Genomic DNA, 14,745 nt, shown 5'->3' with positions numbered 1-14,745 from the left:
GTGTGTGTGTATGTGTGTGTGTGTATATATATATATATATATATATATATATATATATATATATATATATATATATATATATATATATATATATATATATATATATATATATATATAATGAGGGGCGTTCAAATATAAACAGGAATTTATGAGCTACAGTTTATTCATTGAATACAATGAAACGACTTACACACTGTTTTTCAATGTAGTTTTCCGCCACTGTTCCAGCGCTCAGGAAGCTTCTTAATTCCAGAAGAGTACAAGTATTTTGACTGCATGTTGACCAATTACTGAACAGTGTCAGTAACCTTCTCATTTGACTTGAATTTTTTTCCCTCCTAAAAATTCCTTAAGTGGACCACAGAGATGATAGTCCCTCTCTGAGTGACTTGCACCAATCATACACTCTAGACTGAGAGAGGCACTCATCCTCAAAATGATTTTTAAGTCTCTAATAAATCTGAGATTGAATGACTCCTTCATTTGTCAAACATTTAATAATAATTTGCTGCACAACACTATTGTATACCTTCCGCACCAACGTGTTGATTACAACTGACAGGAAGGGGAGAAAGAGCAGCTAGCACTATTAACAAGTTCAAACATGGATGTGTTTGTCCAATGAGTCATGTCTGCCTTGCAAATTCCTGTTTATAATTGAAACCCCCCCCCCCGAGTGTGTACGTATGTGTGTGTGTGTGTGTGTGTGTGTGTGTGTGTATATATATATATATATATATATATATATATATATATATATATATATATATATATATATATATATATATATATATATATATATATATATATATATATATATATATATATATATATATATATACACACACATAGTACTGTGCAAAAGTTTTAGGCAGGTGTGGAAAAATGCTGTAAACAAAGAATACTTTCAAAAATGAAAGTGTTAATCATTTATTTTCATCAATCAACAAAATTCACTGAATGAACAAAAGAGAAATCTAAATCAAATCAGTATTTGGTGTGACCACCCTTTGCCTTCAAAACAGAATCAATTCTTCTATGTACACTTGCACACAGTTTTTGAAGGAACTCGGCTGGTAGTTGTTCCAAACATCTTGGAGAACTAACCACAGATCTTCTGTGGATGTAGGCTTCCTCACATCCTTCTGTCTCTTCATGTAATCCCACACACTTGATGATGTTGAGATCAGGGCTCTATGGGGGCCATACCCATCACTTCCAGGACTTCTTGTTCTTCTTTACACTGAAGATAGTTCTTAATGACTTTGGCTGTATGTTTGGGGTCGTTGTCCTGCTGCAGAATAAATTTGGGGCCAATCATACGCCTCCCTGATGGTATTGCATGATGGATAAGTATCTGCCTGCATTTCTCAGCATTGAGAACACCATTAATCCTGACCAAATCTCCAACTCCATTTGCAAAATGCAGCCCCAAACGTTCAAGGAACCTCCACCATGCTTCACTGTTGCCTGCTGACACTCATTATTGTACCACTCTCCAGCCCTTCGACGAACAAACTGCCTTCTGCTACAGCCAAATATTTCAAATTTTGACTCATCAGTCCAGAGCACCTGCTGCCATTTTTCTACACCCCAGTTCCTATGTTTTCGTGCATACTTGAGTCGCTTGGCCTTGTTTCCATGTCAGAGGTATGGCTTTTTGGCTGCAACTCTTCCATGAAGACCACTTCTGGCCAGACTTCTCCGGACAGTAGATGGGTGCACCTGGGTCCCACTGGTTTCTGCCAGTTCTGAGCTGATGGCACTGCTGGACATCTTCCGATTTCGAAGGGTAATAAGCTTGATGTGTCTTTCATCTGCTGCACTAAGTTTCCTTGGCCGACCACTGCATCTATGATCCTCAACGTTGCCCGTTTCTTTGTGCTTCTTCAAAAGAGCTTGAACAGCACATCTTGAAACCCCAGTCTGCTTTGAAATCTTTGTCTGGGAGAGACATTGCTGATGCAGTATAACTACCTTGTGTCTTGTTGCTGTGCTCAATCTTCCCATGACATGAAACTGTCTTCCACAACCTCACCTTGGTAGCAGTTCTTGTTCCTCACCCACTTTTAAGCCTCCTACACAGCTGTTTCTGTTTCAGTTAATGACTGTGTTTCAACCTATGTGTGACATTGATGATCATTAGCACCTGTTTGATATAATTGGTTGATCAAACACCTGACTATAATCCTACACAATCCCTGACTTTGTGCAAGTGTACCTATAAGAATTGATGCTGGTTTGAAGACAAAAGGTAGTAACACCAAATATTGATTTGATTTAGATTTTTCTTTTGTTCGCTCACTTCGCATTTTGTAAATTGGTAACAATAAACAGTCATTATTTACAGTATATTTCTGAAAGCATTCTTGGTTTACAGCATTTTTTCACACCTGCCTAAAACTTTTGCACAGTACTGTATGTGTGTGTGTGTGTGTGTGTGTGTGTGTGTGTGTTTGTGTGTATGTATGTGTATATATACTAGCCTCTGCCTGCGTATTAGTGAAACAGGACAGAGAGGAGAGCCTGGCCCAGCTCTCTACTCCTGACGTCACCCTCCCCTCAGCCCACAGCCTGTGTCTCGGATTAGCACAAATATATCGCTCCTGCAAGCGAACTATGATTTTTATCATAATGAGAGAAGTCGCAAAATCTACTTGAATGTTCAAGCAAATTATAGAAAAAATAAAAAGATCTAAATCCGTTAAGTAGTTCTTTCATTTGCTAACTAAGCAGTGTTAAGGTTATGCCCCGAGGCAGATGCGTGAGTGAGGAGAGCCCCGCCCTCGTCCCTATAGCCCAATGCGTCTCTCTCGGATTCGTGGTAATCGGTATGATACTTGGCGCAATGAGAAAGTTGCAAAATCAACTGAATGTTCAAGCAAATTATAGAAAAAGCCCGATCTAAATTCGTTAAGTAGTTCTCTTGTGAAAAGCGGACAGACATACAAATGGGTCTAAAAAAAAGTATAAGAAATTTTACGCTTGGACCACGAAATTTTTAAAACAGTTTCTTAGCGAGCATCTATGGGCCAAGGGTAACCTCCATTCCAAATTTCAAGTCCTCATGGTTTGGGAGATTTACACATATATAAATCTTCTTTTGCCTGCTCCCGTTAGGGGTCACCACAGCGTATCATCTTGTTCCATGTCTTCCTGTCCTCTACATCTTGCTCTGTCACACCCACCACCTGCATGTCCTCTTTCACTATATCCATAAACCTCCTCTTTTCCTCTTTCCTGGCAGCTCTCTCTTTTCCCAATATATCCAGCATGTCTTCTCTGCACATGTCCAAACCAATGCAATCTTGCCTCTCTTACTTTGTCTCTCAACCGTCCAACCTGAGCTGACCCTCTAATGAACTAGTTTTTAATCCTGTCTATCATTGTCACACCCAATAGAAATCTTAGTATCTTTAACTCTGACACCTCCAGCTCTGACTCCTGCTTTCTGGTCCGTGCCACTTTCTCCAACCCATATAACAAAGCTGGTCTCACTACCGTCCTGAAGACCTTCCCTTTCACTCTTGCTAATAACTGTCTGTCACAAATTACTCCTGACACTAGTATTTTGCCTGTCCTAGCCTCTCGAGGAGGTCGTCCACTCGGGGCATCGGATAGGCATCGAATTGGGAGACTTGATTAAGTCGACGAAAGTCATTGCAAAACCTCCAACTTCCGTCAGGCTTACTAACCAAGACTATTGGACTGGACCAGGGACTATAATTTTCCTCTTTCACACCCACCTAGTTCCAGCATACACTTGATTTCAAGCTCTACTTCTGCTCTTTTTGCTTTGGGGAGCCGATACGGGTGTTCACAGACTATAACCTTGGGTTCAGTCAATGTCATGCTCAATCACAGAGGTCCTTCCAGGTTTTTCACTCACTACCTCCGGAAATGATAGGATAACTTCTTCAAGGTCCAGTTTCTGTTTGGGGTTTAATTCAGGACAGAAGTTGAAGCTATTTTTATGAGCAAAGAACGAGCAGGGCTGAATGGAAAAGGGATCATGATCTCTTTTCTTTCACGGCTTCAGCAGATTCATGTGATATATCCGCTCACTCGGGAGACGATTGGGTTGTTTCACCAAATAGTCAATGAGTACTTTCCTTTCCTTAACTTCGTATGGACATTGCCAATGGGCTAGTAATTTAGAATGGGAGGTAGGAACTAAGACCATGACACGATCGCCCAGTTGGAATTCTCTGAGAGACGTACCATGATCATAATATCGGACTTGTGCTGTTTAAGCCTCTTCCATGTGACTTCTAAGAATGGATTGATTTTTCCAAATCTAATATATTTGTGGAGGGAAGAGCCTCTCTTTCCCAGCCTTCTTTCAAAATATCCAATATGCCCTGGGGCTGTCGTCCATATAATAATTCAAAAGGCGAGAACCCCATGGAGGCTTGTGGGACTTCCCTATAAGCAAAAAGGACGAGGGGGAGGAGCTGATTCTAGTTCCTCCCGTCCCTGCTGACCTCCTTGCAAAGCATCTGCTTGAGAGTTTGATTAAACCTCTCTACTAGACCATTGGTTTTAGGATGAAATAAGTGCTTTATTTTAAGTAACTTGGCCGTTTCCCTGAACATCTCCAAGGTAAACAGCTTCCCTTGGTCCGTAAGGACTTCTTTAGGGTTGTCATCTTGTGAAAAGACCCCTACCAATTCCCGTGCAATAGCCTTCTATATAGCTGAGCGCAATGGAACAGCTTTGGGATACCGGGTAGCATAATCTACGATAACTCATATATATTTATGTCCTCAGGCTGAGGGCTCTAGGGGTCCTACTATATCGACCCTGATTCTTTTGAGTGGGACATCAATTAGGGGAAAGAGAACAAGAGGAGCTCATTCCTTCCTAGGAATTTGCTGCAATTGACAAGATGTTCAAAAGTGGTGTACCTCCTCGTTAATTCCTGGCCAATAAAATCTCAGATTGATACGCTGTAAAGTTTTTTTGGAGCCTAAATGGACTCCTAGGAGATGGGTGTGCACTAATTCACAAATCTGTTGCTGGTAGGTTTGTGGTATTAGAAGCAGGTTCTGCACCTCACTTTCATGCTTTGCTACCTGACACAATAGGTCGTTTTCTAACACAAAGCGAGGACCCTGCGGCATGGGCTGATAAGTGCGTTGGCCATTGACAAGCACGACTGCATTTTTTACAAATTTTAGGGAGTCGTCATTCCATTGTTCCCTTTTAAAAGAAGCTGGAGTTTCTCTAAACTGAAATTGCAATTCAGAGAGAGGGTCCAGTCTGACCTCAAGGGGCGGGGTTTCAGCCTGTTCCGCCGTGGCAATGTTGGATGATGTGTCAGTTTGCGACAGTCCAGGATCCACCCCATCCCTTTTCCGTATTTCTCTCCACCAGCTGATTCTATGGCGTGGAAGCAGCTTGAGACGTAGTGTTCCCTTCTATAATTAGGCCCAAATTTTACTTAGGAGTGGACAGTAGTGAACCACAATTACTTTTAGACCAGTCATGCCCCAGTATCACTGGACAAGGTGGATTTGGGAGGACCGCTACGGCTAATTTATCACTACCACTCCCGTATGAGGACTTGTCAGGGGATTTGTAAGTGCACAGAAACCCCCTCTCTCTCTCTCTGCACCTGCATTCCACCTCATTCCCAAGTAAGCAGCGTGCCCGTGAGTCTGGGGACTTCAGAACAAGCTCCGGCTTGTAAGGGAGGGGCAATGATTTTGGGACGTAATCCCTCTGACGTCCGCTAAAGAGCCATTCTGCCCTCCCAGATTGTGAGGCTGTCCTAGTTATTTCAACAAGCTCGTTCATGTCTTTGAATGTCCCCCAGACTAGCTGGGTGAAATTTTTTGGGAGGCCGGTGAGCAGTATGAAGTAGGCCACCTGCTGCACAATTTGTAGGGCAGTATTTTGAAACGGCCTTAGCCACTGCCCTGCTTTTTCCCACAAGTCGAATGCCTGCGACTGGTTGACTGCTCTGGGTCAAAATGCCATTCCTCCACCTGCTGGTCTGGGGATGGCCCATTTTTACTTGAGGCCTTGGCCTTATGGGGAGGAGCAGACTGCAAAATTGATGCCCTTACAGCTTGGATGTTTCAGGCGTTCGTACAGTCCGAGGACAGCCTGGAGATTTTCTGTTCAATGTTGTACCCGTCTGTTTAAATTTAGCCATCCACTGAAGAATTGTTTTCCGATTTGGGATGTCATCGTTAGGAGGAATGCTGAAGTTTTGGAAGGTGCATTGCCTAGTGGTGATGGATTTGTTGTTTTTGAAGAACGTTTCAACAGGGAAAGCACAGCACGCTCCGGACCAAGGCATGTTGCTGAATGAAAACTACAAAGGATCACCTATCAAAGGACCCCCACCCCAACCCACTCGGCTGCCTCTACCTCGTGCAATGACCTTGAGAAATGTGGTACTTCATTTTGGCTCAGCCTGTGTGTATGTGTATGTTCCTTTGTAATGTGTGTTTTTTATATTATTTTCAGAATTTATCTTTGCCATGCGTAGAAAAATTCAGTTCCTTACCAGCTGGTGTGTGCCATAGCTGGTGGATTAAAAATGTTGCACTGAGTTGAACACCAGATAACAATGTTTCCAGAATATGTATGCATCAAAACAAAATGAATGTTATTCCCTGCGGTGGGTTGGCACCCTGCCCAGGATTGGTTCCTGCCTTGTGCCCTGTGTTGGCTGGGATTGGCTCCAGTAGACCCTCGTGACCCTGTGTTCGGATTCAATGGGTTGGAAAATGGATGGATAGATGGATGTTATTCCAGAATAAAAATGCTGTATTGTTCTTTGTTATAGAAACAACAGTTGGTATGGCCATTCTCTGAGTTTTTTAAACAATAGATTATAAAAAGTCACCATGAGACAATTTTTAAATTGAAGTAATCCCAGGCATTTGTTTAAACCTTCTTTATATTTGGGTTGGTGTTATATTTTGAAGTTTTATATAGTGTAAATCTGTAGTTGTTAAGCTATTTATTTATTTATTTTACTATAGTTAAGTGTACGCTCTCTTTATTTAAACATTGTTTTGTTTTAACAGGATGAATTTTTAGATGTTATTTACTGGTTTCGACAAATCATCGCTGTTATCTTGGGAGTAATATGGGGAGTATCGCCTCTAAAAGGATTTTTAGGAATTGCAATGTAAGTTTTCTTTATTTTTTTATTTTATGTACAAAAACTATTACATTTTTTGTATGGCTCTTCTTTTTTGTTTTGCCTTATAATTGTCAAGAATGTATTCACTTCCCAGTATTTTTTTACATTTTGTTTTCAGGAAATACAATATACTAAAAGAATTTCTTTGTAAAATTGTATTATACATTTTCTTATTTTCTCAGAAAAGAACAAAGGATTATGAAGTAGGGAGTTGGCGACAATTTAAATGAAGCTGTGGAATTTCCTCCATTGATAGGTCAATGTACCTTTAAACGTAGTATATACAAAGCATGTAAATCTACTAAAAAAACGATACCAAAGATTTATTGACAAATAAGCAAAGTTAGCATCTTTACAATTTTTTTTTTTTTTTTTTTTTTTTGCTTTCATAATTCATTCAAAAGAAGTCTGAAGGGACAAAAATCACTATGAGCCTCCTAATGTTTATGCATTTTTGGCTGACTTCAGAGTGAGGTGGTTCATTTTTTTCAATGGACACCCACTAACATTAATAAGTTTTAAAATTGTTTGTTTACTGTTAATCAGTGTTGGTCTATCTGGGCCCCCACTTGAAGTTAGATGTATCAGAAACTTGAAAGCATGACAATTAAAGCTTCTCTAAGCCATCATACACTGAGTATAGGTCATATAACTGATAAAAATTATCATTTTGAGTGGAGCATTCTTTTAAAGAGAATATTTACATTGGTTTTTTTTTTTTGGTTTTTTTTAGTGCCATACCAGAATTTCATAACAAGGGTAATTTGTTACCCTTTGCTATCTCTCTTCCCCCCCCCTTTCATTTCCCTTTCTATTTTTTTTTTAATGTGTTGGCTACTCAACTTTCACGGCATTACCCTGAAGTGTGTCTCAGGCTCATAATTCTATATTAATATGGTTAACTCCGAGTCAGACTTGGGGTGATGTTTAATAATCCACCTTACATTTAGTAAGGATTTTGTGCCATCTGATTGATTACATAACTTTATGCTGCAAAACATTTTGAATATTTCTATACGTTTGGCTACTCTAGGGTAACTCAGTATTCATGAGTGGGACAGAGCCTTCAACTAAAACACAATTGTGTGTAAACGAGAAGCTGTAGAGCTAACCAGAACTTAACCATTAGTGGTATCAAGTGATCGTGACATTGACACAGACAGTGAAACTGATGTGTGATACAACATTGAATGATTGAACGACTGTGACATGCCTGGCGAATTCAGTCCTGTGAAGCTTCACCATGGTGCAAGTAGCTTTGTGGCAAAAGATTGCAAGCAAGTTCAAAGACAAGACAGCCCCATAAGCACTGTTCTCAATGCGGCAACTGTTAATGTTAGTTTCAGAGAAATGTGGAAGTGACTTGGCCTTGCACTGTGGCAGCCTACAGTAAGACAAGAGGCATGTTGATCTTGCAGACAAAGCACCAACATTCTACTCTCTCGTGTGCAAGCAGCATAAAAAAAAGTGTGCAGTGTGTGAAACACTCTTCTGTTGTCCCAATTTAACATCAAGCTATGCAGTGGTGACTGTTTCAAAGCATATCACATGAAGGATGTGTACTAAATCCGCATTAGTATATCAGTGGGCACTAGGCATACTTTTTCTACTGTATTTATGAGGACATTTTAGTATTTATATGCTACTGTTGCACCATTTTTTTTGTTGTTGGGGGAAAACAATTACCTTTTTTGTTCACATTTCTGTGGACAATCATAATGCTAAGGAGTCTATTTAATTGTTTGCTGGTCATAAAAGAATCACTGAAAAACTTGCTTCTCTTTAAAGTAAAATAGAAGTGAATTTCTATCTAGAACTGAGCAGGTGGAAGAATTGAAATCCCAAGAATGTGATTTTTGTGTTTTTTCCATCAGCTCAGTATTTGATCAGTAACATCACTGTTCCCTTTTTAATACAATGACATCTGTATTTTTTTACAGTGATTTTTTTTTTTGTTTTGTTTTTCAAAACATTCACATGAAAGCACATGACTACTTTTTGTTGTTATAGGGGAACAGTACTGTATTAGTATCTTTTAACATTCATTTTTTTTAAATAAATAATTCTGTCGCAATTTTATGGAAACTAATAAATAACTGCATGTTGAATTGAAAAAGCAATTCCTTTTAGGATCTGCAATAGCATTCAAAGAAAATGAACATTTGCTGTACTGTGATGGGAGATACAGTCATATGAAAAAGTTTGGGAACCCCTCTCAGCCTGCATAATAATTTACTTTCAACAAAAAAAGATAACAGTGGTATGTCTTTCATTTCCTACAAACATCTGAGTATTGGGGTGTTTTCTGAACAAAGATTTTAGTGAAGCAGTATTTAGTTGTATGAAATTAAATCAATCGTGAAAAACTGGCTGTGCAAAAATGTGGGTCCCCATGTAATTTTGCTGATTTGAATGCATGTAACTGCTCAATACTGATTACTTGCAACACCAAATTGGTTGGATTAGCTCGTTAAGCCTTGAACTTCATAGACAGGTGTGTCCAATCACGAGAAAAGGTATTTAAGGTGGTCAATTGCAAGTTGTGCTTCCCTTTGACTCTCCTCTGAAGAGTGACAGCATGGGATCCTCAAAGCAACTCTCAAAAGATCTGAAAACAAAGATTGTTCAGTATCATGGATTAGGGGAAGGCTACAAAAAGCTATCTCAGAGGTTTAAACTGTTAGTTTCAACTGTAAGGAATGGAATCAGGAAATGGAAGGCCACAGGCACAGTTGCTGTTAAACTCTGGTCTGGCAGGCCAAGAAATATACAGGAGCGGCATATGCGCAGGATTGTGAGAATGGTTACAGACAACCCACACATCACCTCCAAAGACCTGCAAGAACATCTTGCTGCAGATGGTGTATCTGTACATTGTTCTATAATTCAGCGCAATTTGCACAAAGAACATCTGTATGGCAGGATGATGAGAAAGAAGCCCTTTCTGCACTTGCGCCACAAACAGAGTCACTTGTTGTATGCAAATGCTCATTTAGACAAGCCTGATTTATTTTGGAACAAAGTGCTTTGGACTGATGAAACAAAAATTGAGTTATTTGGTCATAACAAAAAGCGCTTTGCATGGTAGAAGAAGAACAGAACACCACATTCCAAGAAAAGTACCTGCTACCTACTGTCAAATTTGGTGGAGGTTCCATCATGCTGTGGGGCTGTGTGGTTAGTTCAGGGACTGGGGCCCTTGTTAAAGTCGAGGGTCGGATGAATTCAACCCAATATCAACAAATTCTTCAGGATAATGTTCAAGCATCAGTCACAAAGTTGAAGTTATGCAGGGGTTGGATATTCCAACAAGACAATGACCCAAACACAGTTTGAAATCTACAAAGGCATTCATTCAGAGGGAGAAGTACAATGTTCTGGAATGGCCGTCACAGTCCCCTGACTTGAATATCATCGAAAATCTATGGGATGATTTAAAGCAGGCTGTCCATGCTTGGCAGCCATCAAAAGTATTGATGTAATATCTCTGTTGGGGTGCCCAAATGTATGCACCTGTCTAATTTTGTTATGATGCATATTGCATATTTTCTGTTAATCCAATAAACTTAATGTCACTGCTGAAATACTGCTGTTTCCATAAGGCATGTCATATATTAAATTTGGAAGTTGCTACTTTGAAAGCTCAACCAATGATAAACAAAAATCCAAAGAATTAAGAGGGGTTCCCAAACTTTTTCATATGACTGTATCCTTAAGGGCTTGAACCTGTCTGACTTGTTACATTCTTTTTTAACCCTTTTCTATTTTTTTTTTCTTTTTTCCAGATTTTGTGTAATCAACGCTGGACTTGTGTATCTTTACTTTAGCAGCTTCCAGCAAATAGATGAAGAAGAGTATGGAGGAACGTGGGAACTAACAAAAGAAGGATTCATGACTTCTTTTGCCCTGTTTTTGGTACTTGATATTTTTGTTCTTTCACATCTCTAAACTGTCTCTTATGCTTTAAAGCAGACGTGCCCAGTCATGGTCGTTGATGATTGGAGTTCACGCTCCTTGTTCTTATTGTTTCTTGTTCTTGTTTAATAAGAGGAATGTTTCAGTTTTCTGCAATCTTAGAAATAATGTGTGCAGCTTTAACATTGTCAACAGCTACACAAATATTTCATCAGTACGTTTGTTATTAAATATTGTATATAATATATGCTGTACACATACTGTATATGTATACTTTTAAGTATTTGTATAATTTAAGTCATCTTTGACTGTGACACGCTACTCTGAATTTTTATTTTTGATGCTGTAAAGTTATTTATTGATGCTGCAGTTTCTTGGTTGTGTGTCAGCATCACTCTTGCATGTTCAGGCCATTAATTACCTTTGTGTTCTGCTGAGAATGGTGATTGCCAGACGTAATTCAGCTTTGCGAAGAGGCTTATAAACTTGTCAAGCATGATATTCACAGGACTCCCTGTTGTGTCTGCTGTTAGCACAGCCTCCGACTCTCTTGGGGATAGGTTTAGTGCTGAAAGGCTGTGACACAGTAGTTCTCTTTGCTGTTCCAGAGTTAGTACCTCATTCCCTAAGGAGGTAGCATCTGTTGGACACCTCAGACTTGGGGCTTAATGGCTGTGGCTGGTGTGTATCTCCAGTCCTGCAGTTATCTTCTGCTGTGACCCACCTGTCTCTTCCTTTCTGCACTAGAATATTCCCCCATTATCACTACTGGGTGCACATCATCTCTTTAAGGAACATATAGTTGAACCGCTCATTCTGTGGATGTTTAGACCAACTACAGGCCACCTGTACTCCATTCTCAAGTTTAGCAACTTTCATCTTGCATGGGTTTTTTTTTTTCTTCTTCAAATGGTACCATGGTAATGAATAAAAAAAAATTCTAGGGCACTATATTTTTTACAGATAGGACTTGATTTGTCTTGTGCGTTTGAGTTTGTTCTGCTCTGGTCTGTTTAGTGTTTGTAATGTAACAGGACTCCCATAGCAAGATGTTCAGAAGGTAATTTGATCTGTGTTGTTAAAATTTTCGGTCAATAATGGCTTTTCTTTTTAACAATTTCATGATTTCCAGCAGAAACATTTGAAACAAGGCTCCTGATCTATACAGCTGCCACCCTAAATTGATTTACTATTAATTTATTTGCCTGCAGTGCAATTAATTTAATTATTTTAACAGTTGTACCAGGATGATTGTAACTTGCAGTTGGCATGGAATTTTACCAATTCGACAAAGGCTGGCGTGCCAGCCAATTAAGGCCCTAAATATTTATGTCAGGAATGGTAATCAGCATGAGCAACTTGAGAATTTCTTTGCAAAATTATAAAGAACATTTGAAACATAAATGATGTAAAGTTAAAACCTGATACTGAAATTAAACTATGTATTCCTTCCTTTAAAAACAGCTAGAAGAAGTTAAGCAAAATGACACCTTTTGTTGGCTAACTAAAAAGATTACAATATGCCAGCTTTCGAGGCAACTCGGGCCCCTTTTCTTCAGGAAAGATGTTTTACAATTACAATATGTCTGAAGAAGAGGCCTAAGCTTCCTCGAAAGCTTGCATATTGTAATCTTTTTAATTAGCCAACAAAAGGTGTCATTTTGCTTGACTTCTCATTGTATTCATAATGGCTAACACGTTACAACACCCCCTAGTACTCTAAAAGCAGCTGAAGTGTTAAGTCAAGGGCAACCTGCAAAGACGACATCTCCTCTCTTACAGCATTTCTGACTACAAGAACCTTCTGATGATGATGTTGGCCTTTTTGGTTTAGAGTGAGGTTTAGTTTACAAGGTTTGTTCCACACACAGGTTTTACTATTCAACTTTGTTTATTGTAATTAATAATATACACCAAGATTGCTGGTCAAATTGGGTTCAGGCGGGACTGGAATGACATGGTGGGGATAAAACCAGGGCAGAGACAATTTTGGGTACCTGGAGTCGGAGTCGGCAAAAATGTACCGACTCCGACTCCTAATAAATTTAAATTGTAATGGAAAAAAAATACAGCAAGTTGAGATGTCCCTTTTCACAAACAGTAGTCGTAATTAGGTACTTCTCTGATGTAAGAGTAAAGCCCAGTGCACACTTGTGTTACTACTAGCGTGAAGTTCAGCTGAGCTATTATACAGCCTGACATTCACATATTGTAATCTGGATTATGGTACATTACAAAAAATGTTTTCATTTTCTTTCAGATATAATGTGTTTGATAAGTTCATTTGAGTGTAAACAAGTGTAATGATGTAGGTGTTGGTGTGTGCTATGGCCTGATGTGTGTTCAGGGGTTCTTGTCTTTTGTTTAAACTGGCCAATATGGTAGAGAGTCGGCTTCCTAGCCAGTACTTCTGTGGTTCAATGACGTGTATGTTGCCTTCCTTTAATCAACATGGAAAATACTTTAGCATATTAAATACAGAGGAGTCGGAGTCGAAGGATTTATCTACCGACTCCACAGCCCTGGGTAAAACGAATCATAAAGAGCATTTGAAAATGTCTCCTGTAATAAGTTGCGAATGGTGGCTGGCACAGCTTTAAAACACTGTTGTAAGCAAAGGACTCAGTTCTACAGGTTTTAAGATGCTAAAAAAGATCAAATTTGATTCTACAGTACTTCCTCCATTTGTAAAGTCCATGCTGCTAACAATCACTGAGCCAGCACTCCAAAAGCAGAATAAATACATGCATTCTTTATTTTTAATTCATTTATCTTTAGAGGGACTGTGTAAAGGAGTCCTACTTTAATATATACTCTGTGTAATGTATATTATGTATGGAAAAATACAATATTTAGAAAATGTGTAACTTTTTGCTTCCTTTGGTTGCAGGTGGTCTGGATAATATTTTATACTGCAATTCATTATGACTGAGCAAATGAGAACCCCCCCCCCCCCAACCCTCTCCATTCCGAAAAGAAGCACGGACAATGAAAATCAGTGTGAAATGCAGAAAATGAGGACGTTAAAAATATTTTTCTTTTTTTTGTACCCAACAGTATTGCAGCATATTGGACTGGGAAAGAGTGAAGAACAATTGTGTTCTGGAGTTGGCCTTTCTAGGCTGAATTTTAGCATCGTTTTTTTTTTTGTTTGTTTTTTTTTGTTTTTTTTTAAACGTCTATGAACCATAAACTTTTACAATAAGCCATGGAGTTTTTTAAATAACATAGCGTCTAACTTCAGATTTTTGCCTACATTTGTCCAGTTTCATACCTGATTAAGGAGTACTTATTTAGGGTATGATTTAATTTGAATATTAGTGTGATAACTGTACAATTTTCATTCAAAGACTTATTAAACTATTATTTCTACATGTTAAGCTGTGACAGTTGTGTTACTTCACATTTCTTCCTCCACTTTGATTAGTGGACTGTGCAGCTTGGAGTGCCTCGTCGGTTATGGATGCCATTTAGAGCTGACAGCTAAGATAAGTGGGCTTTATAAGTACTCTTTCATAAACCTACTGTGATAATTACAGAAGTTACCATTCTTATGACACAATTAAAGACTGAGAAAATACATAAGTACAACCGCAATTCCTAAAATGTTGGGATGCTGTGTAAAATGTAAATAAAATTTAATGCAATGATTTGTAAATCTCATAAAC

The 14,745-nt window shown here is 38.9% G+C and overlaps 1 protein-coding gene across 1 annotated transcript in view; it reads left to right on the top strand.

The window, feature by feature from the left end:
* rab5if (RAB5 interacting factor) overlaps positions 1–14,464 on the top strand; it is a 41,909-nt gene extending 27,445 nt beyond the window's left edge. Inside the window, exons 2-4 of the mRNA XM_028811762.2 lie at positions 7,044–7,147; positions 10,948–11,077; positions 13,968–14,464. Of these exons, the coding sequence (XP_028667595.2) occupies positions 7,044–7,147; positions 10,948–11,077; positions 13,968–14,009 (276 nt within the window). The 3' untranslated portion in view covers positions 14,010–14,464. The remainder of the gene's footprint in view (positions 1–7,043; positions 7,148–10,947; positions 11,078–13,967) is intronic.
* The last annotated feature ends 281 nt before the right edge of the window (positions 14,465–14,745 follow it).

The sequence above is a fragment of the Erpetoichthys calabaricus genome, chromosome 10, assembly GCF_900747795.2.
Source record: "Erpetoichthys calabaricus chromosome 10, fErpCal1.3, whole genome shotgun sequence".
NCBI lineage: Eukaryota > Metazoa > Chordata > Cladistia > Polypteriformes > Polypteridae > Erpetoichthys > Erpetoichthys calabaricus.
This window is presented reverse-complemented; position numbering and strand designations above follow the sequence as displayed.